The sequence below is a fragment of the Larus michahellis genome, chromosome 3, assembly GCF_964199755.1.
Source record: "Larus michahellis chromosome 3, bLarMic1.1, whole genome shotgun sequence".
Taxonomy (NCBI): Eukaryota; Metazoa; Chordata; class Aves; order Charadriiformes; family Laridae; genus Larus; species Larus michahellis.
The window spans coordinates 71,750,668-71,772,778 of NC_133898.1; the positions used below are offsets into that span (position 1 = coordinate 71,750,668).

At 38.5% G+C, this 22,111-nt stretch overlaps 1 protein-coding gene across 10 annotated transcripts in view; it reads right to left on the bottom strand.

Annotated features, from left to right (window-relative positions):
• Positions 1-22,111, bottom strand: part of LAMA2 (laminin subunit alpha 2) — a 376,159-nt gene that overhangs the window by 120,233 nt on the left and 233,815 nt on the right. For 7 of the 10 annotated variants that reach the window (XM_074580758.1, XM_074580757.1, XM_074580756.1 and 4 more), the window contains exons 19-25: positions 19,978-20,189; positions 15,207-15,313; positions 13,996-14,259; positions 10,888-11,068; positions 7,346-7,482; positions 4,663-4,899; positions 1,124-1,267 (exon numbers count right to left, since the gene is read on the bottom strand). In XM_074580758.1, coding sequence (XP_074436859.1) covers positions 1,124-1,267; positions 4,663-4,899; positions 7,346-7,482; positions 10,888-11,068; positions 13,996-14,259; positions 15,207-15,313; positions 19,978-20,189 — 1,282 coding nt within the window. The remainder of the gene's footprint in view (positions 1-1,123; positions 1,268-4,662; positions 4,900-7,345; positions 7,483-10,887; positions 11,069-13,995; positions 14,260-15,206; positions 15,314-19,977; positions 20,190-22,111) is intronic. The other 3 variants (XM_074580763.1, XM_074580762.1, XM_074580760.1) reach the window with 1 other exon arrangement.

A 22,111-nucleotide genomic window follows, 5' to 3' on the forward strand; every position in this document is an offset into this window, starting at 1 on the left:
ATTTTCCAGAACTGTTGCTGTCATGGAAGTTGATTAAATTTTATAACTTGTCATCCTTTTACAGCCTTTCATCTCCAGCCTACCAGCATATGATGGGCAAAATTGAAATAATGAGAAAAACTGGGTCAGATCACGATAAATCACTTCATCTACTGGAAAGGGAAAGAGGTGCTATTGGACTGAATAACAAAGGGGAGAATGGGTGCTATTCATATTCCTTTAACCAAGAGATATGAACTCTTTATTAAGAGATCACACCTTAATTCCAGCCTGAAGTATCCTTATCCAATTGATGCTTGTGCATGACAACTCAGGGGCTTTGGCTGATTTGAATTAGGCAGACGTTCCCTCTACGGTTGACAAGCTTTCTAGCAGAGATATGACTGACCGTTCTCATATCTAGCAGAGATATGACTGAACTAGTCATTTTCCATTAGAAATAGCTCCTCCAGAATGTAACTGAGGAGCTCGCACAGCAGCAACAGACAGCAGTGGTCTCAATGTGTGTTTTGCACTCATTGTACAGGTAAATGGAGACATCCAGCCTACCTTATTTGTCAGTCCAGCATAGGTCTGAAGGCCCTCTTCCACAAAAAGGTGGAGAGCTCTTTTTTTGCTCTGATGGATTATACCCTACCATTCTTGGATTTAAACAGAGCTTTAATAAGCTCTTTTTAAAAATAAAATAAATAAAAAACAAAACAAAAAACCCCAAACAAAACAATGAAAATAAACAGGGAAATCTATGTTGGACAACAAGCACCTGTGACCCTTGAATACACCTGGGTAAACTGTGTATCACATACCAGGGATTATGTTACAATGCACTGGACTGCATAATTTCCCCACATGATTAGCTTATCCTTCCCTGAGTTTTAATAACTTTACTTTGGCTTGACATCAGCTATTCTATCACTGGTTTTCTAATCTACTTATTTACTCTTAAAGCCTTGACCCTGATTGCCTAATGGAACATACCGCTCTCTCCACTTTTCAAAGTATAAAGAGGAAAATGATTGCTTGACTGTTTGGCCGCTTTCTAGCTACCTCTCAGTGCCTGACTAAAAGATGCCAGCAGGAAACAGCATTATTGCATTACATGGCTCAGCAGTTTCCTACTCACCCACATGCGAATCAGCCCCCTTGCCTCACTGCACTGTGTAGTCAGGCCAAAGCAATAGCAACTGCTGCAGCCAAGTGGGTTTCTGGCAGAGAGACCAAATGTACCAGACTTGCACCTGTCACAGTGGACACCTTCCACATTAACCTGGAAGAGAGAGAAGATTTTTTTTTTTTTTTTTAAAAAGCAAGCTTCATTTTGAGGTAGTAATAAGAAAAAGAAAATCATACAGGAATGATAATAACAGAAATAAGTGTAAGGAAATATTCAAGGAACTTTCCAGCTTCTTATCGTGTGTGTATGGAAACATATACAATTAATGTAATTGAGGCATTTGCATTTGTATCCACTGAGTAGCTCTGAGCAATGGATACTGGCTTCATATTGACAGTTGTAAGCACAGAAAAATCAAATGGCACTTTGCACATGACGTGCTCAATAACTGATTGATAAAAAAGAATATGTCCTTTTGAAATTGCCAGGGATAATCAAGCCTTTTGTTTAATAGGAATTAGTTTTGACAAGTTAGCGTGTTTAAGGTACAGTACTAAATGTTCTTCTTGACACATTTTAATGGAAATATTGCAGAGAAAAGCTTTCCTCTCTTCGTGATTGTTTTCCACATCATTGACCAGCATTAACAAGGCTGAAATGTTTCACTGTTGTAATGTCAATGCTTTTATTTTCATTTTTCAATTAGTCCAAATAAAAAGCTATACCAGATAGCGCCAGATACACAATAATTTATGCATAGCCTTTTAAAACCACTTTCATACTGAGACCAAGGTATTTAAAAAAATTCATCAACATGAGAGAACTGGTTGGCTTTTCCTCCCCCTGCTTTTTTTTCCTCTTGAGAGTAATGTGAAGAAGCCAACCTAAAAAACAAATTCAACTTTCCAAAGCTTATAGAGGAAACCAACATTATCCCCAAGGATTTTTTAACCCTCATTTCCACATGTAACCCTGTCAGTAAATGTGCCTATGCTATATTTAGCTTATATTTTGCTGCTTTTTGTCAGGGCTCACAAAGGGGCTCCTGAGCCTTTGAAAGCTCATTTGTGCAGCTATAACAGCAGGTTTAAATGGGAATGATTACCATTTTATAAAAATCTAGCTTCTTCAATACATAACTCTTTCAAAAAAGTTACACAAAAGGTTAATCAACCCTAGATTTAAATTTAACCTTAGATTTAAATTCTAGGGGTAAAAAAATAATCGGCCGACTTAATTCATTATTATTTGTCCATTTTCTGTCATAAATTGTGAATTTTACTTGCTTTACATTTTGTTTCATGTCAATTGCAGTTTCTTATCATTAATCATCAGCTAAACATATACTGGTAATTTGCACTCACAGAAACACAGAAATAACTATATTAGCCTTAAAAGAATCAACAAAGAAACACTTCTATTTAAAAATGCCATAACCCTCCATTCTTTCTACTCAGTGCTTACAAGAGCTACAAGAGACATTGACGCACTGGATCTAATCAAGAAAAGGGGCATGAAGATTGTTAGAGGGGTTGGAGCACATCACGTATCAGGAGACGCTGAAAGAATTGAGATACTTCTATTTTTCCACTTCAAAGAATGACATAGGACAAATAACACTGATCATTAGGCTGAGTTTTACTCAGATGGTCCATGTGATTAACTCCCTCCAGTTTTTTTACGGTCTCACCATCAAACGAATCAGTATTTGGGAAACAGAACACGATATTTTTTGTTCAAATACACCAGAAAAATGGGAGGGTCGTCAAGCAGTTTGCACAAAGAGGCTGTGAAATCCTCATGCTCAGAAGACACTGCCTCAGCAATGTCTTTCAAACAAGGCACTGGACTAGATGACCTCCACAGGACCCTTTAATCTAATTTGTTCTACAATTCCTCCATTGAGTCTGTCCTTTAAACTCAGAATGAAGCGACTGGTGCCCATTTAACAAAAGAATTACCTGACAATTCAATCATTTAAATTCATCCTTCCATTTTACTAGCTCTTTGTGTCAATACAGTCTCTGAAAAAGAATGAATCAAAATCACAGAAGGAATCTAATCTCTAGAGGTCACTTTTAAAAACCTCCTCCTTGAAGTGGGACTATCACCAATACTACATCAGGTTACCCATTCCTCTTTCTAGCCAATTCTTGAAAACCTCCAAGAACGGGGATTTCACATGGGATTTCATTTGTTCAAGTGCTGCATAACCCTCCTAGTGATTTTTTTTTTTCCCTAATGTCCAACGCAAAATTCCTAACCTACCATTTGCAGCTGTTGTCCCTTGTCATATCTTTTGCTACTACCAGAAAGCACTTGACTCCATCAACTACTCTTTGAAGTGGCTGTAGGCTGCAATTGCATTTTCTCTCAGCCTCTATTTTTTGCAGACTAAAACAGTCTAGCTCTCTCAGTATACCTTTACAGATCATCTGCTCTAAGTCTCTTTGTAGCTCTTCTCTGGAACCTCTTCAGTTTCTCAACACCACTCTAAAACTGGACACCATTTCCAAGTGCAGTCTTACCAGCACTGAGTAGGGGCAGGTACAGACCTGCTGGTCATGTTTTTCATGATGTCCTACCTTGCAGCTGCATTGGCCACAGTATCACCAATGCATCCAGCTCAGTAGACAGTTTGCCTTATTTACACTAAGAGTACACAGTTGGCTTATATTCAGTTTGACATTCCCAAAGCCCGTATGTGCTTTTCAGCGGGATCAACACTCAGCCTTTTTCCTCACAGACTGTACCTATTCTTGAGGTTATTCCACTCCAGTTCCTTTCTATTTTCCCAATCATCAAGCTTTTCAAGGACCCTCTAGATTGTAGTTCTACTGTTCAGCATGTTGACATGCTCTACCACCTCCAAATCAGCAATATTCTCAAATCTGCTGATGGTGAATTCTGTCATCCGCGTCACTGACGAAGGTATTGGCTCTGGGGTACTCTGTTTGCTGGCTACCAACTGTGTGTCAAACCTCCAATTATTGCCCTTTAAGCCCAGCAATCCAGCCAATTTTCAAACCACCTAAGTGTGCTGTTCTTCCAAAAATAATTCCAAATAAGAATGCTGTGGGTGATGATGCCAAAAGTCTTTGCTTTAGTGATCCTGAATTGGATACAGTCTAGTCAGAAAAATGGATACTACTGCAGTGAATTCTACTCATAAAATGATCAATACTTACTCCCTCTAAGTCAATGTATTATAAAGAGCTAGCACCGTGGCATACTATTATTACTGATGTGTTTGCTTTTAACTTGACAAATATTCTGAACAAGAATTGTATTGAATGGGGTTAAATTGGCAACAGTTCTGTAAGAACTTGCTGTCCTGGCAAGTGGTAGTGCATGTGAAAAAGCAACTAATTAGCATGTAAGTCTTTCTTTATGTTAGACTCCTCCCACAGCAGTTAGCAAATACACTATGAAAACCAACTCAATTTTTTTTTGCATATATTGTCGGAACACACAAGTACAATGTCAATGAATTTTGGAATAAACTTCTCAGCAGCTATAAGATCAGCTTACAATTTTCATTGTCCTACCTTGCAGCTGCATTGGCCAGTATGATCAATGCACGAGCACTTCCCCAACTCTGTATCACAGCTCTGTGGATCAGTCCCTGCCAGGAAGCACTGACAAGCAACACATTGCGGATAATTCCAGTAACCCGACCTGCACTCGGTGCATTTATCCCCAGAGAATTCAGGGCGGCAGAAGCAACAGCCTGTGTTTAAGTCACACTGAGAACTCAGGGCTCCAATGAGGCTGCAGTCACAGGGCTAAAAAGGAGAGAAACGAAGGGAAAATTGCAATTGTGCTTCTGAAAAAAACAAAACCCACCCAACAAAAACGCAACTCACCTCTTTCAAGTACCTAGAAATAAAGCACCGCAGTGAATTTCCACTGTCTGAACGTAATATATCTGAGTTACAAGGCTAGGCATTTATCAACAAAGGTCAAGCAATTACACAAAATGCATTTACAACACTGTTTTCTTTTTGAACAGATATTACTTATCACTGATAAGTTAGGCAGTGAAATCAAATAAATCCAAAAGGGTCAAGGCACTGGGATACTTTGCGTACCAAATTAACTTAAAAACTATAAGTGCTCTCTAAAAAGTGCTTTCTGTGTAAATCCTCTGCAGGGCGTGTTCAGACCACTTTGCTAAAACTCGAATTGCTCAGGGGTGGTGGTCCCAGTGGAATCTAGTTCAATGTTTATTACTCATCCACCAGACAGGCAACTATCTTTGTACAAACAGGACTCTTAGATGCCAGTAATTTACACAGTAAGGTATAGAGATTTAGTCATGTGTACTGGCAAGTAAACTTGCTCAGAGAATGAGACTTGCGCAGGCAGGTAAGGATAGAAATAGATGATTTGCCAGGGGGTCTAGATATTGAGTACGGAAGTAAGTAGCAGGGAAAGCTGCAGACTTCCAAAGAACAGAAGAATCCCTCAGTGCTATTACTGTGACTGTACTGCAGAGTTAGCACAGGACATTTGCTGTGATCACTGGCGTGACCAGAATCTCATATGTAGAAGTTCAGCTTGCAGAAGCAAACTCAGTGCCAGTAGTACAGGTTACCACAGTAACTGACATGGATAGACTTGCTAAAATTAAGGACACAAAGCTGAAAAGGAGGAGGAAAATGTGGATTCAGTTTCTAAGCAAAACCGTTTATTACATGAATACTTAAAGTACCTTTCCTTTGATCCGAAAAGACCATTTATAAATAAGATGATTATATACAGGAAACTTTCAAATTCAATCTTTACTGAATGCCAGAGAAACTATTAACTACTGGTTAAACGTTAGACTGCTAGACTTCTACCTAATCTAAGAAATAAAGCCTTCTGACAGAAAGAACCTTATTCTACAAGACACATTTGAACTTAAAGCTTAGAAAGCAAATTGTTCACCATACATTGAAATAGCTTGCTGTGCGATATCACAACTTAAATTACAATTAGATGTTATGTTTGTTTTGTGAGCAAGCAGTTTTATGCAATGCTCTCTATTCCCATGAGTTACGACAGCCCTGGAAATCTTCTACAAGCAGTGTGAGCGGGAGATTCACATCTCACTTTGCAGAAATTAGCTGCAACACAGTGAGAGATGTGGGCTGATAGATCATTATTAATTTAGATGGTGCCATGGAACTGCCATACTAATGCGCTCACATAAAAGACAATCAGAGAATATACTCCAGAGCTCAAACACAGGTCTTCAACCTCATTAGGCTGGTTTCAGAAGCCAAGAGTCTATATCACAGCAGCACAGCAGAGGTTTCACAAGAGGAGTTTTCCATACATACAAAAAAGAACTCATTCTTGATAATTAGTTTGCAGCCTGAGCTACATTACGAACAGCTTTTTAAGAAGGAGCATTAATGGTGTATGACCGTGTTTAGATAAGACATATGTTTCTGGAGTAATTGCAGCAGTACTAGAAATCCCTCATCATCAATGAGAATGGCAGAGAGGAGAAGGCATTTGAACTTTGCATAATATTCACTGTCACCAGTTTTCAACCTTAACTGAATATTGCTCCCCTTAACTCAAGAGCAGGACATTAACAACAGCTTGTATCGCCTCTTTGACATACTATCATTGTTTCCCTATTTCTTCTCCCTTCTTCCCTCCCCTTCAAGATTTTTTTTAACTGTGTCAAACACTGGAATAAGAAGGATTTAAAGGCTAATGAGAAGATTTATTTCCCCTTTAAGAACACAGGAAGAAAGAGCATTTTACAGCTTAGGTGGCTGTTTCTTTTCTTCTCTCTCTTTTATGCCCAAGTTGAAGCCCTTCAAGTACAAATTCCCAGTGGTAGCACAATTAGGGCCAAAGTAAGTTTGTTCTGCAAAGACACTGTCAGTTACCTGTAACTATACATCTATATACATTGTACAATAATGTGGTCATCTCCTCAATCACGTTAAACATAGCTATAATAAAAGAAACCAGGCTCCAGCAAGACACTGACCCAGCATGACAGCAGTATAAACAGGGCGTTTGGTGTTACAGGCTGCATACCTGAGACAGAGATGTGTAGTGCTCAGTAACAGATTGCCAACGTTTATACCACAGTCTGACACCAAAACTCACAATGCAGACACAAACCACGATTTACAAACCTAAAATTGTGTTCCGGCTACAAATTACTGTATTTACCCCATGGGAAAGCGGTAACACACACAGAGAAAATAGAGATCCACTCACCTTGCAGCCACTGACAAGGTCATGGCCCCAGGAATTTGGTGCACATTTGTCACACATCTCGCCAACAGTATTAGGAGGGCAGATACAGCGGCCACTGATGGGATCGCAGTTATTACCAAAACGTGAACACTCACAGGCTTCATGGGAGATAAAAAAAAAATAAAGCAGAGGAAAAGTTACCCCTTTACGTGACACGTGGAGAGCAGACCCTAACAGGGTTAGGATCGTTCCACCAAAGCATTTACCATCCAGTGAACTGTCAGTTATGGGTGGACACAGTGGGACAGGAAAGGTAGGATAAACCCAGAGAAATCTGAGCCAGGAGCAATGCAACACAGGTTAACTGAGGTTGAAGTAACTGCCATAAGAACAGAACAGGAAAAATAAAGGCACTGACTGCAGAAGTGCAGAGACTTCCAGATGGTGCGCTCATGTGATATAGCTGCGGGCGTATCGTCCTACAGTTTCTGGGCCCGCGCTGTCTTGTGCAAGAAGCCACGTGACTGCCTCTGAGCCCTCTATGCAAGAAACCTGCAGTGTATTTAACCTCTTCCACCAATCTAAGCCAACCTCCTGAAACTTCTGCGACTGTAAGCAGACTTTTCTTAAAGGGCAAAAAAGGTGTTTCAGTTTCTTTTCCCCATTCTACTCCTTTCTTTCAGATTACATGTATTCTATCTTGGGAGGACATAAAAAAATAAGCCTCTTCACAGGAAAGTGGGATTCTTTGCAGATCTTACTCAATTAAAAATAATTTGGTTCCAAAAGTGGTCTTTGCTCTTAAAGCATTATTAAGTGAACAACTTGTTGGTGGCAAGCACAGATTCAAGGTATGGAAGTAGCTACGGGCCACAAGACACCTAATTGCTTGGAAGAGAACTGGTGCGTGGTTATTTTCATGCTTACCATCAACATCAGCCCTGAGGTCAGAGCAAAAGCATCATAAGCAAACTATGACTCTCTGGGTGATAATCTGTTCCTTGGGGTGTTTATAGGGCAGTGTAACTTGATGTTCATTGCTGAGGGCTGTGTTTATATTCCTTGCCTTTACTGTATGAAATACTTCAGAGTAAAACTAGAAAGTAAGAAATGTGCAAAGATAGAACTCATAGCTATAGTTCAAATAAGAAGTGATCTTTATTTTTCCCCATCAATGCTTTCAAAATAAGGTAACTGATGCAAAGAAGATAGTAAGTTCTGCCTCCATCACGCCAGGAACAAGACATTTTGCATGCTACATAAAATCTTTTGACACACTATGGCTTGAAGATGTTTCAGACTACATCTCTCATTGAGAGACTTAGGGTTTCAAACGTGACAGCTCTTCTATGGGCTTCCAATTCTTACACAAAATTGGTTCAAAAGGCATGGAGGGGAAGAAAGGGATACACCAATACTGTTTTCATTTTTACTTTTATCATTATTAAAAAGAATATGGAAAAAATACAACACAGTTGTTGCAAGCAACAGTGAAATAGTTGTATCGTTGCTGCTGGAATGTCAACGCTAACTGATGGTGCTTCAGGGATGGTTTTTTTTAGGCTTTATGTTTTTTTATTGCACAAGAAAAAATCAAATTATATTCCTTTTGGATAAATGCTAGATAAAAGAGGTCCAATATTTTATTCGATACTTAACTGTCACTGTGGAATTCATTTTTGTGCACTTTCTTTCTAGCATGATTTCATATACTTTTATTAAATTTCTGATTTTCTTTGTGATTCATAATTTAATTCCCTTTTTTTTTTGTCATTTGAAGGAATACATAAAAAGCCTACTAAAAATAAGTGGGGAAAAACCATCATTTTGAAAACAGAATTCCTCTCCATCTGTTGTATTAACTTTGGAACTTTTAAAACCCTCATTTTTTTTTTAAAACATATTTAGCTGTTGCGGTTATTTAAAATAATTGATGACCACAGGCAGAAACATTTCTATTTAAAATATTGTTTGGATTTATACTACTTTCCCATTTCATCACTGTTCCTTAAACTGCGTCATTTCAAGTTTGCCAAGAGAGCAGTTAAAATTTTAATGTGAAATCTTGTTAATTGCCCTCTCATTTTCCTTCCCCAACTGTATGAAATTAACAACATTTTGTAGTATTTCACAATAGCGATGTGCTTTTAAACTGTGAAATGTTAGAATAAGAGACTAATCACGAAGATAAACTAGTATTTTTTCCCCTCCATATATGTGCTAAGGGCTTTAGGACTGCAGTTATCATTTGCATTTTATTTCAAGCACTCTCATCAGCAAGCCTGGGAACCAATCTTTCCTTTTTCCAAGGTGCCAACATGTTTGTACTTTTTCAAGGTGGTAAATGTTTTCTGAGCCCTTCCTTCCCATGGGAGACAACACCATAGAGCAATGTTTTCAAATATGATCTATAATCCTGTCTGGCTCAAGATTTATCAACACTACAGGTGAAATTTTGATTTTTGCTGCACAGATGTGGGTCTCAAGGCCTTGATGCTCCTTCCACGCAAAAAAAAAAAAGAGTAAAAAAAGGCAGAGAGCTAGGCTTGCTGCTTCTGCTGCTGTCCAGATGGGAAACGAGGAGGAATAGGATACCGGGCATGGCGATTTCTGCTTCTGGAAAAAATACAGCTTCTGCCTGAAGAATGTCAACAATATCCCTGACTTTATAGCACTCTGCCGTCAGCAAAGAATGTTGTGGAGCCATCACCATTCTGGCATCCCAGCAGCCAGCCACTCTAGACAGCTATCTACATCTCTCGTAATCACACCTAAATGAGTCCATGAGACTTTAAAAATACAGTTCTGTTATCAAAGATGGATATTTCCCTGTGAAGAGACCTATTGATTAGGTTCTTTCCAATGTAGCAGTCTATACTGCTTTAAGGACAGGAAGCGTTCATTTCAGTGTTTGACCTAATGTCCAAAAGGACAAACATAACGTAAAGAAGTGGCTGGATATATCTGTGTCTGATGACAGAGTTTCAGCATCTGGAAAAACATACTTTTCATGTGTTTACACAAGGGACATGGTAGAGAATTTTATCTGAAGATCTTGTTGCACACAAAAAGTATACAAGTAAGCAAGATTCTAAATATTGCTGTATAGAAATATAATAAAAAAGATCAACCATGTAAGGACAGTGAAAAGGTTTGAGACAAAACTAGAAGCAAAGGGAATTTTTTTTTCTTTTTTTTTTTTTTTTTCCATTCACATCCCTTCAAACTGATGTGATTTGGCAAGCACTTAATCAGCCTTCTATGATACTCTTACCATAACTAAATTGTAGGAACTTCATAGAAACCTTTTTGGCAGAAAGTACTTGGAGAAAAGGATGTTCCTGTTCCTTCTAAACATGGCTGATTAGCCATAAACTGACCTTAAAATAGAAGGAATTGCTTGTGTCTTTTGTTCTTGCCAATCGACCGATTTACAGGGCTATGAAAATACCTACCTGTCAGGAAAATTTGTTAGGCAATCCAAAGCCAGACAAACTCGAATCTCAAATCTTAGTAATAAATAAATAAGTAAATCTGCCATTGGCTGCAAAGAATTTACATACGAGTACAGCCTCCTTCTTCAAAGTTGTAAAATCCATGAGCACAGCGGTCACACTTCTTTCCTGTCACTCCAGGCTGGCAATAACACTGTCCATCTCCATCGCAGTCAAAGGACTTGGAACCAAAAGAGTTGCAGTTGCAGGGAACACATCCTCCTGAAGACTGTAAGCCAAATGTTTCAGGCTGCCACAAAGAGAGGAAGAGCAGTTAGTACACGGAGAAAAGAGGAAAAGCTGAGATTGTAGGGAGATCAGGATGGTTCTTTCCTCTTCAGCACTGAAGTACTACTCTTAACAGGTTGAACGGTAGCAGTAAAACACTGGGGCCAAGGGCATTAAATACCCTACACAGCTGAAAAAGAATAAAGATTTCAGAATGTTACCCAATGCTATAATGAATGTTCTGCAATGTAACACATTTTCTATGAGGTTGTGTTTCAGAAGTACAATTCCCAAAAGAAATGGAATATATGCCAGTGCCATATACATATCCTGTGTCTGGGCTATAAGATTATGTCAGGCAGAGTTTGTTGCTAAGAGAGTGAATTCAAATTCTTAGCTATGAATGGAGATTGATTCAACTGGAAAGTCTCTGAACAACTAGATTTTATCTCCTCTGACCAGGGGCAATGTCTGTGTACAGTATTCTGTAACTTGAGGGCATTTCTTTTGAATGATATCTAGGAATAACTTTAGAAGAACATAGATACAATGTATGTGTGTACATTACCAGCAAATAGTGGGAATTATCTATTTTTAAGATAAAAACTGTCTGTGGGTTAGGTTTAAGATATAAGTAATCAATGAGCCTCTGTTTCTCTTCTACTTTCATTCTTTGCCTTCTTTTGCATTGAGTACTGTTAAGTTCTTAGAGAACCTGAATGGTAATCAATTATAATAATAAACTTCCTCCTTAACTTCCACTTAACTCCACTAGTGGAGTGCAAAAAGTATTCTTGTAAAGAAGGGAAGACACATGCTCATTTATATACTGTAATACGGAGTTCTGCATGAAGCTTTTAAGCAACAGATGGTGTGCGTTTCACTGCATCAGCTACCAGTGGCTACTAGGAGCAAACTGTACTTGATATTCAAATTCTTAACTCAATCTTGAGCTAGAGTGACTTAAAATGGGAGTACTTTTCTACCTTTTTTCAGGTATGATGATTTTCAGAGAATACCAATATACAAATCATATTACTAACTTCACTTGAAATTGATACTACAACATTTAATAGTTAAAATCTATCCGAGACTTCACTGGGAAAGCAAAATGTTAAAAATGAGATATTAAAAAGATCACTGCGAATGAATATAAATGGAACAAAGTGGAAAAGATTTAGTTTTACAATGCACTACTGCGTGACCCAGGCATATGGCGTTAGATTTTTACCTAGTATACATCAGTACAGATTTTTCAAGTCAGTGGAGCTGCACTGACTTACATTTTGAGTGGATTTGTTCCAGGGTGGAACCCCTAACCTCTTGTGTAGGTGAATTCTCGGAAACTTCAGCAGGCTTCCATGTAAAAGCCCTGAAATCTGATCTCTGAGGTTAATATTGACGTTCCACATTCCCATAGAGATTCTGCTGATAGGTATCAGAATACAGGACCACACCCGTGGTCAGAATTTCGCCTAAAGAATCATATGAACCTGAGCAAGTGCTTGATCATACATATAATAAAGAATTACACTGATTTTAATTTCCAAATTCTATACTGAAATGTTTTGACAATTATGTACTTCTGCATGACAAAACATAGTGCTTCAGAGAGAAAGAAATATTCAAACTCATATAATTAAACTCCAAGGTTCAATTAAATATACAGACTCTCCCTAAAGATTTCTTTTCCACGAGAAGAAACACACAGAAATGTGAATATGCAAAAATCTCAGGACAGACATTCAGATTAATGCAGTAAAACAACCAACGCTCAGCATGCAGCTCAGTTCTTAATAGAAGTTTGGTAGGATCTAATAAATTCTGTTTATAAGGGTGAAAGCCAGAAAAAGTCTGATACACTAGCACTCCACACTGCGTGAAGGAAGAAAAGATCACTAGCATGCTGGGTTGTATTCTGTGATGAGCTCTGCACAGCCCAAGACATTTTGATCAGTCATGCGAACCCCCAAGTTAAGCCCTCAGCGAAGCTTGTTTACACACAGAAATTCTAAGAATCACATTTACTGAACAAGAGATAAGATCCTGGATGACAATGAGGAAATACAATGAATTTTCTGAATATGCTGTTATGTCCCTGTATCAGTGTATGTCGAGTGTTTGTGTGGGCAACACAGTTCCATAATATATATTAAATGGGTAAAAGCTCATGTTCCCCAAGGGAATCCGTACAAGCAAGTATGGCATGAGTTCTGGAGTCTGGCTGAGAAGGTAAACCACTGCCAGGTATTTTTCAAACTGGGTGTGATAGAGTGATAGCGTGAAGCTTTTGAGTTGCAGGGAAAAAAAAACAACATTCCTAAACCACTTCTGCTAGAAGCAGTTGCATCATAATTACTTCATTTTAGGAAATAAGTTGCTTTGTTGGTATGTGATAAACCATGAATACTTCTGTAATTTGGGGAATTACGTTCAAATAATGGGCACTTCGCCCACTTAAAAATGGTTCAGATAACTGGCCATATTCACTAATGAGAACTTTTAACAACAGTTATGTTTGATATTTCAAGATTAGATCTTAACACTTTGCATTTGGGGCTGATCCTTTTCGCAAACTCCTTAAGCTTTTGGTTCTTGAATTGTTAGAAGGGGAAGTCATATGCTGCCAAAGGCCATAAAAATCCCACTGATTCCATTGATGTATGTATATCACACATACATTTTGTGCATACTGCTGTCGATGGTGCTGCTTATGGACTTATTCTGCTATTTCACTTTTGGTCTCCATTGTCATTTCCACTATGAGAAGCCCTAGAAGTGGGGAAGTATCCTAAAAGGCTGCCTGTCTTCTGAGCCTGTACGTTTCTTGATAATTTCATAGATTGTAGCACACGTATTACAAATTTTAAAAAAAAAAAGTCTGCAGGAGCTCCAAACACAAGCAAATATGAGATTTCAGCTCATGCAATGCACACAGTTTCTGATTACCAGAGTAGCAGGCCGGTAAGCACCCCGTGGGCACCCACTGCCACTGCTGATGCCCCATCTCCGAGGTGGGACTCGGATCTGCTGACTCCTTCGTGCATTTTCTTTCAATTTAGGCACCTGTCTGCTGATCTCACAGCGTCTGCCCATGAATCCTGATTTGCAGATACATCTTCCTGACATATCACATTGCAGTGATATGGATCCTAAAGCACTGCAGCCACAGGGTATACAAAACAGCTTTTCTGGGGCCCAGAAGTAGCTGGGCTTTAAGAATGAAAAGTAAACACTGTTAGAAAGTGAAGATAATTAAACTATAGCAAACAAAAAGTGTACAGGAATAAAGATAGTAGTAAACACAGCAGTAAACAAAGATTAATTCCAACCAATGGCCAATATTGTATCAACAAGCTTGACATATTTTCTGTGTACATTATGCAATCTGTGCAAATTCCATTGATACCAACGATTTTTCTTTGAATGGACTCTTTAAATACTGGTGAAAATAGCGTGTGAGCAAACCTCTTCAGAAATTATGCAGTTTATGCAGGGTAAAAATAATCCTTGTGATTTCTACAGATTTATGTGCTTCAAATTACATACACGCAGAGGTGTTCTGAGGACACAGGCCTAACCCACAAGTCCTCATGCTGAGCTAGAAAAACATGCAGCCACCTATAACATATTCCCTAGCAGCCTAAAGAAAACTCTGTGAAAGTTCATGAAACACTGTTTTTTGCAGCGATTTATCAGGTGGCAAAACAACATCAAGGCAAAAGACACTTTCACCAGAAAAGAATACATTATTTGGACAATACAAGAAGAATCCCTAAGAAAAAAAATAAAGGCAGACCATTCGTAGCAGAAGGAAGCTGGCCTCTTGCTTTTTTTGAAAATCAGATAATAACAGATATTTATTTATAACAAGCATTCAGACTATAAAGTGTACATACCACATGCAAAAATGTACTTGTATGTACAGTGAGGCTTAAAATATATTTGCATGTGATGTTCTGTGTTTTGTTCTAGAAAAACTTTGGAAAACCTTTAAAAAAAAAAAAAAGACATTTTACAATTCTGTACATAAGAACAACCCATATATGTTCTTTAAGTGAAAGATAAGGAAAAAAGAAAAACTATCCAAACCAAAACTGTATTTAGTTATGAGAATCAGGGAAGAAGACGGAAAGAAAACAGCATTTCTTGTCCCTCACCTGGCAGACATCGCACCGGCGCCCAATCACGTTGGCTTTACACTGGCACTGGCCTGTCCGAGAGTCACAGATTTCTGAGAAGGAGCCATTGATGTGACAGTGACAGGCTGCAAAGGAAGAAGAAGGAGCTGTCAATGTATTTCCTAAAAGATGTACGCTGCTGAAGCTGTCTTTAACAGACAAACGTTTACAGTGTGGCTTTTGCCACCCTGAAAAACCCAAGAAGGAAGACCTGAGTAAAGCAGGAAGGTGTTATTCCCATACAGTACAACACACACTGGCCTACCCATATTAATGTGGAATTTTGCTCTAAAATATTACAGTGAGAAATTCCGCCTTGACTTCATAAACAATTTGTTTTATATGTGCCTCTCAAATCAAATGAGGGTATTTAGGGCTCTAAGCATGTGGTTGTCCTGGTTTCAGGTGGGACAGAGTTAATTTTCTTTCTAGTGGTAGCTGTGTTTCAAATTTGGTATGAAAGGAATGTCAATAACACATATTGTTTTAGTTGTTGCAAGGTGATGTCTATATTTTTCAAGGAGTTTTTTCAGCTTCTCGTAGAAGATGAGACAGAGCTTGGATAGGATGATGGAATGGCCGATGGAATGGCCAATGGAATGGCCAATGGAATATTCCGTACCAAATAAACCATGCTCAGCATATAAATGGAGTTAGCTGAGAGGCGGTTACTCACAATCACTGCTCAGGATGGTGCCAGTTCACCAGGCAGCGAGAGTGACTTGTGTCATTGTTATTATTGTTATTTTTCTTTTTTGTTATTGTTTCTATTAAATAGACTTTATCTCAACCTATGAAGTTTTTTTAACTTTCTCTTTCCCCTCCTTTTCTCCCTCTTCTCCATGCCCTTCTCGGGGAAGGGGAAGAACTGCATGAGCAGCTGTGTGGTCCTAGCTGCTGGCTGGGATTAAACCATGACAGCCCTGATGGAGAAATAGGATTTTAAAGCAGTAACCACTTTGCCTTTATATTTCAATTAATACCAAATTTCCAGACTGTGGGGATGGTGGGGAAAGCAGGGCTCTCTCCCTCTCAGAAACTGCTCCCTTAGAACACCCTGTCCATTGCCCCAAAACTTGGAGTGGGCAGGGTGGCACTGAGAGAAAAAACAAAAGTTACAGACCCTTACACAAGGCGCATACAGGATTTAGCTATGGCAGGTGGGAGTGCTACCGCTCTGCTTGCTGGTCCTGATGCCCCAGAGTCCAGTCCATGTTAATGTAGTAGGTAGGAAATGTTGGCAGGCTGAGGACCCAGACCAAGGTTACCATCAGGGACCTCACTATAGGGGCAGTAACATCCACAGCCCCTCAGAAGCCCGTCCTCCCAGGTAGCACCCTGGAGTACAGCTGAAAAAGAGACTGAGGATTATCTGCTCTTGTGGCTCTCTGGTACCTCTGTCTCAGCAACAGCATCACAGTCCCTAGAGGAAACGTAACCCAACTGCCCAGCCTAACTCATCACAACACACTCTTAAGGATTTAAAATGGCAATGAAAAGGAACTGCTGTTTCTTGAGGAAAGCAACAATGCTTTTGGCTTCAAAGTTTTCATGTTTTAGGAGAAGAGAACTTTTTGGGAAGCTTTCTATCACCCTTTATGTTCTTTGACCACAGTTCGTTTGGCATGCAGAGATTAGAAAAAAATCCCTTTGGCATCCACAGTAGAGAAGAGTGATGTGATCAGGTGTCACAGGGACTATGACCACACAGTCACCAATTCCATCAGTGTGAGCTGGTTCCTGCATGTCCTTTTTTTTTTTTCCCACAGACAGGAATGAATCCACATTTCTATATTGATTATCAATGTACTCTGTTAAGCCAGGGCTCCAATACACATTTTGCCTTCCTGTAGCACCCTGACTGCATGTGTTGGTCTTTTTCTCAATGTGACAGCTTCATTTTAAGAAACACTTAAAGAGTCCCAATAGTGAACACGATGGTCACATACTTGCATGTCACAAGGTGCTATTTGAGACAAAGCAGTTGTATTTTTTTCTATCTATAAACTATCACAACAGGAGCTTCCTCATTACTTTACTGGACTTGCTACATTGTAAATAGAAAGGATTATTTTCTGCTCTTCTCTCCATTTTTGAGGTATTCTGCAAAAGTTGCTTCTTTTAAATGAAAGTGACTTTATGGCTTGCTAGTATGTTCCTGGCCTTATTTCTCAAATGTTTGCATAGTTGTCTCATATTCTGGAATAAGTAACAAAAATATGCTGGTCTCTCTTATCAGTCTGGTAACACCTTCAGAGGTCCCAATCTCTTTCTGTTTCGCAATATATTTAAAAAATACAAACGTTTAAAACCACTTCTGCTGTAATTAACATCACTTGTCTTTTCCTTTTACTCTCGTTTTTCAACACTAACTGAATCCGTAATTTACCTCTTTCATCCTGTATACAGCCCTCCTACCATAATATTTATGTTTTAAAACTGCCAACACTCCAAACGGCACACAATTATGAGTATCACATATATACATTTTGAGTATCTTTCTAATTAAAATGGTCAGCACTGAAAGACAGTGCATAAGCCAAACTCACAAAACCACAATTATCAATGCAAATTAACACCCTTTTTATACAGACCTCAAAAAACAAAGCCTGTCGTATTTGAATCGTTTTGCTTATCAGGCATATGACACCACAAGAATCAAAAGGAAAATTTACACTGATTTTATAAATAGATGAGGTTGTCCTATTTATATTATGTATTACCACAAATGGCATACCATGTATTCTTAACTCAGCCACAGATGACTGAGTGCAGTACAGTGGTAAAGCAGAATTTGGAAGTCAAGACTTTGATTGGTTTTCTTGGCCCTGGCAGTACATACATAGAGAAGAAACATACAGTCAAGGGTATTCATCTACTAAACTGTTACTCAATCTGATAAATTGCATTTTTCTCATCTAAAGTCTTCCCATTCATTCACTTCTACTGGGAAAATTAGCTATTGTCCAAAGCTCCAAATGGCTGCTATAATACAATACAGCCTGTCAGAGAAATTTGTCTTATTTTCTCCCAAATGACACAGGTCGAGACCCTTCTCATTCTCTCCTGATTTGTATAAATATTTATGGCTGTGTATTTATAAACAACCTGCATGCTTATTTGCCTCCAATAGTAGTACCTACGCACTGGCACATAGGCACACTTGAATATTTGCTTTAATTCATCTCCAGTCACTTAGCTCTACTACCAAGCTTTAACTTCTAACTACTTAGCACAACCTCCAGGTATTTGCTTCAGTACACCGTGCTGTTTCACACCAAAAAACAACCTACCTGAATCAAATCAAATAAGCCTAGGACATTTGCTCAGTGTTCTTAGATTTATTATTTTGCACAGATACACCGAGAAATTCAGAGATGCTACAATGATATAAAGTTGTATTGTCATTTGAAATAGTTAATGCACAAGACAACAGCACTGTACTGAGACAGAGCAAGAAACATTTCAAACAGTAATCTGAAAGCAAAATTCATGCTTTGCAATACTCTTGGATTTGGCTTTTTAATAAGGAACAAAATTGAAAACAACAAAGTAAAGGCACAGTCCCTCTGATATTGTAGCTGCAGGGCAAACTTCATGGAAGTCTGCAAAGGAAATAAAAAATCATATGCAAAAAAGAAAACCCACATGAAAGACCGAGAATAGATGAATACAAGGTAACTGTGAGCACAAGGCTATGAATACATTAGGGGGCTCTCCTTGTCAGAGATACTAACAGCAAAAGCAAAGCTCGTAATTCTACATTAAATATGTATTTATTTTTAATATTATTTTTTTTTTAATTGTATGTTTTCCAAACTCTCCTCGTACTACATCTCTTTCCCATGCGGCTGCCACTATTGTAGAAATGTTCAAAGCAACAGTCCTCTTGATGCCTCAGGAACGGTGACAAGCTACTGGAAGCTATGATTTTTGAAATACGCTTCTTTTTAAATCACATTACACACTGAACACCCTAACTTATATGACATCATTCATCACAAACTGTTAAGCCGTGCAGAGAATATATGTGATTGTCCAACTTTTATCCAGTATTGTATAAAGTAGGTAAAGAAAGCATTTACACAGGTGTTATCTCTTCATGGCTATCTATGATTTTACATATATCAGTGTTTATGAGCCTTAGCTGAGGAACCTGGTGATGTTCTGCATCTCGCTGGCTCCTATGCAGTCTTAGGTGGTCCAAGAGAACTTCATATTCTCACTGTCAAACTGCAAGCCACTAGGAGAATCGTGCCCTATAAGAGCCGGCGGCTCCCAACTCTTACCAAGGTTATGTAGGTGGGAAGGACCATCACAAGCAGTGAGAAAGTTAGACCCTAAAGTAGCTGAAATCTCACTCCCTCCTTTCAGCACCAATCTCACTAATTAACAGGATTTCCCTGGATGGCTTATAGTGTTTTTACTGAATTGCTTTCTATTATTTGTATTTATTTCTGTAGATCTGACATTCAGTATAACTTTTTGCATCCCTGCAATGCTCTGCTCTCCCAGGTTTTTTCCATGTCTGCTTCAACTACAGCAGGAAGTTTTTTTAATAGGTTCTTCTTTCTATTACTTTAAAGCCTTCCTTTTCAGTGTAAATGCAAGTAAAACACTATTGTTATTAGAGGTGCAAGTACACCGTATCATTCTCCTGCTCACACATACAGAGCCACAGTCTTCCTCTCAAGAACATGGATATAAGATAGATCAATGCTGTCAGGAGCAGTAAAAGTTCATGACTTACGTTGACAGTTCCTTGCATCAAGAGCATCGCCAAAATATCCATCAGCACACCTCTCACAATATTGGCCTGTTGTACCTGGCTTACATATCAGACAAGCACCAGACAAGCTGTCACAGCTGCCAGGAATGGAGAAGTCAAGGTTGTCATTACACTGGCATGGCTGGCATGATCCCCCTGGTATTAGAGGTTGTCCAAAATAGCCTTCTGCACACCTAAAGTAAAAGACATCACCAGTTAGAACCCTTAAATAATCCTCTTATTAGAAATATGTAATTTTGTTGCCTCACTAATCACCAAAAATGATTTGATCTTCTTTCAAGTATTTCTTAAGTGTCTTTTTTCTCTCTCCCTCCTCCTCCTTTTTAACAACACTGTAGATACAGTACCAGCTGAAATCCTGCCAGTTCTGCTAGTAATTAGATTTCAGTGGGAGAAAAATCTTGTCACTGGCACCGAAGACGAGACAAAGCATAAGAAGAAATCTGTCTATTGGCACACTAGAGGAATTCAGGTCCATGTTAGATAGGCTTTGTATTTCAACACATCATGTCTAGATATTCTATACTCATTTACCAGCAAGCTTGATGATTTTTTCCCTCTTCCTTAAAAACTTGTTTAGTTTAGAAAAAACAGGTTTAGAAAGTAATACAGACATCAATTTGTTTACCTAACAAGATCCTCCCCTGACTTAGCCTTCCCCTGATCTACTGCATGGTCAGATTTGTTTAATTAATGGACTGCTAATCTCCATGTATAGGCAGGTAACAAAAAGATTGCTCATTATCACAGGAACTATGTTGGTGTGTATTATACCTTTCATATTTTAACAGAGATGCTTAAAAATATCACCTTCTTTTCCACCCTGGCCACCAGTATTTTCCTGTGAGTACCATGTAAAACAGGTTAGTGAATGTGACCTAACATTAGTGTTTATTTAAAGCAAATTTCTACTTGTCTCACAGCCTATTTTCTATTTATATTCTGATCTGCTTTCCCTTTCCATTACATTTGCTCACACTTCACAGTAAGAGCAACTTGCAGATAGTGAAGAAAAAGAAGACAAATTGCCCAGTTCCAGCTAATGAAGTTATTCATGTGCATCTCAGATGAACTCCAATTAGCGTAAAGAAAACAGAAAGTACATAAAGCACATTGCATAAATTAATGTTTCCTACTATTTTAAAGTCAGTTTGAATGCATTTCTAATGTACATAGATACTCTCTTTGCTTTGTAATAGTACTGGATGGTACGGTCAAGCAAGGATTTTGGGTACCATCCTAATGTGGGAATGTAGAGCTCCGCTATGCTTTCACTCTTGTCCCTTTATGCTCATCAAGTTCATCCTTTTCCTTGCATCCAGAATATCTCATGAAGCTTCCAACTAGCCAAACAACAAAGCCATCTAAACATTTATAAGTATTGTTCACTATCATTAGCAAGTGTTATAAAAATGGGTAACTGAGACTAGGGAGGAAATTATAGTTGGATCTAACTGAACAGTTTTTTGTAGTAAGATATTACACGAAGTAGGATTTTTTTTCCATTCTCTCGAAATAGCCACAACGCAGACCATAGATAAATAATATGTATAAATAATCCAGTGGTTTGGGTGCATGTAAGCACTCAAGAACATGAGTAAAATTTTCATAATCTAACCCTGTGCTTTACTCCTTTAGCATAGCCAACTCTCACAATTACCTCCTCATAGCAACAATATGTCAAAATCTTGTTGTTAAAATAATTCCGGCATTTTATTTTCAGAACCTGTCACGAATGTAGGCACATATTGGTACCTCCTTGTGTTCCCTGACAAGAAATGGATACGCTTTCCTTGGATGGAGAATATTTCAGCAACCACGAAGGCTGATTTCAGCTTGCTTTTGCCAAAACAATTTGGCTTTTTTTCAGCAATGATACCTCAGTTACAAAGGCTAGGAATGTCTCTTAATTTATGTAATAATTAATAGACAGAGAGTAACTGCATAATTTCTGCACTTACCTTATTTTACCTAAAGTAGATGATGCGTGAAGTTCACCCACGCTTTCTCACTTGTTACTGGTGTATTTGTCATTAATCTGTATCTTTTGGTACTACTAATCTATTTGACTTCACTTAATATGTATTAATTTTCC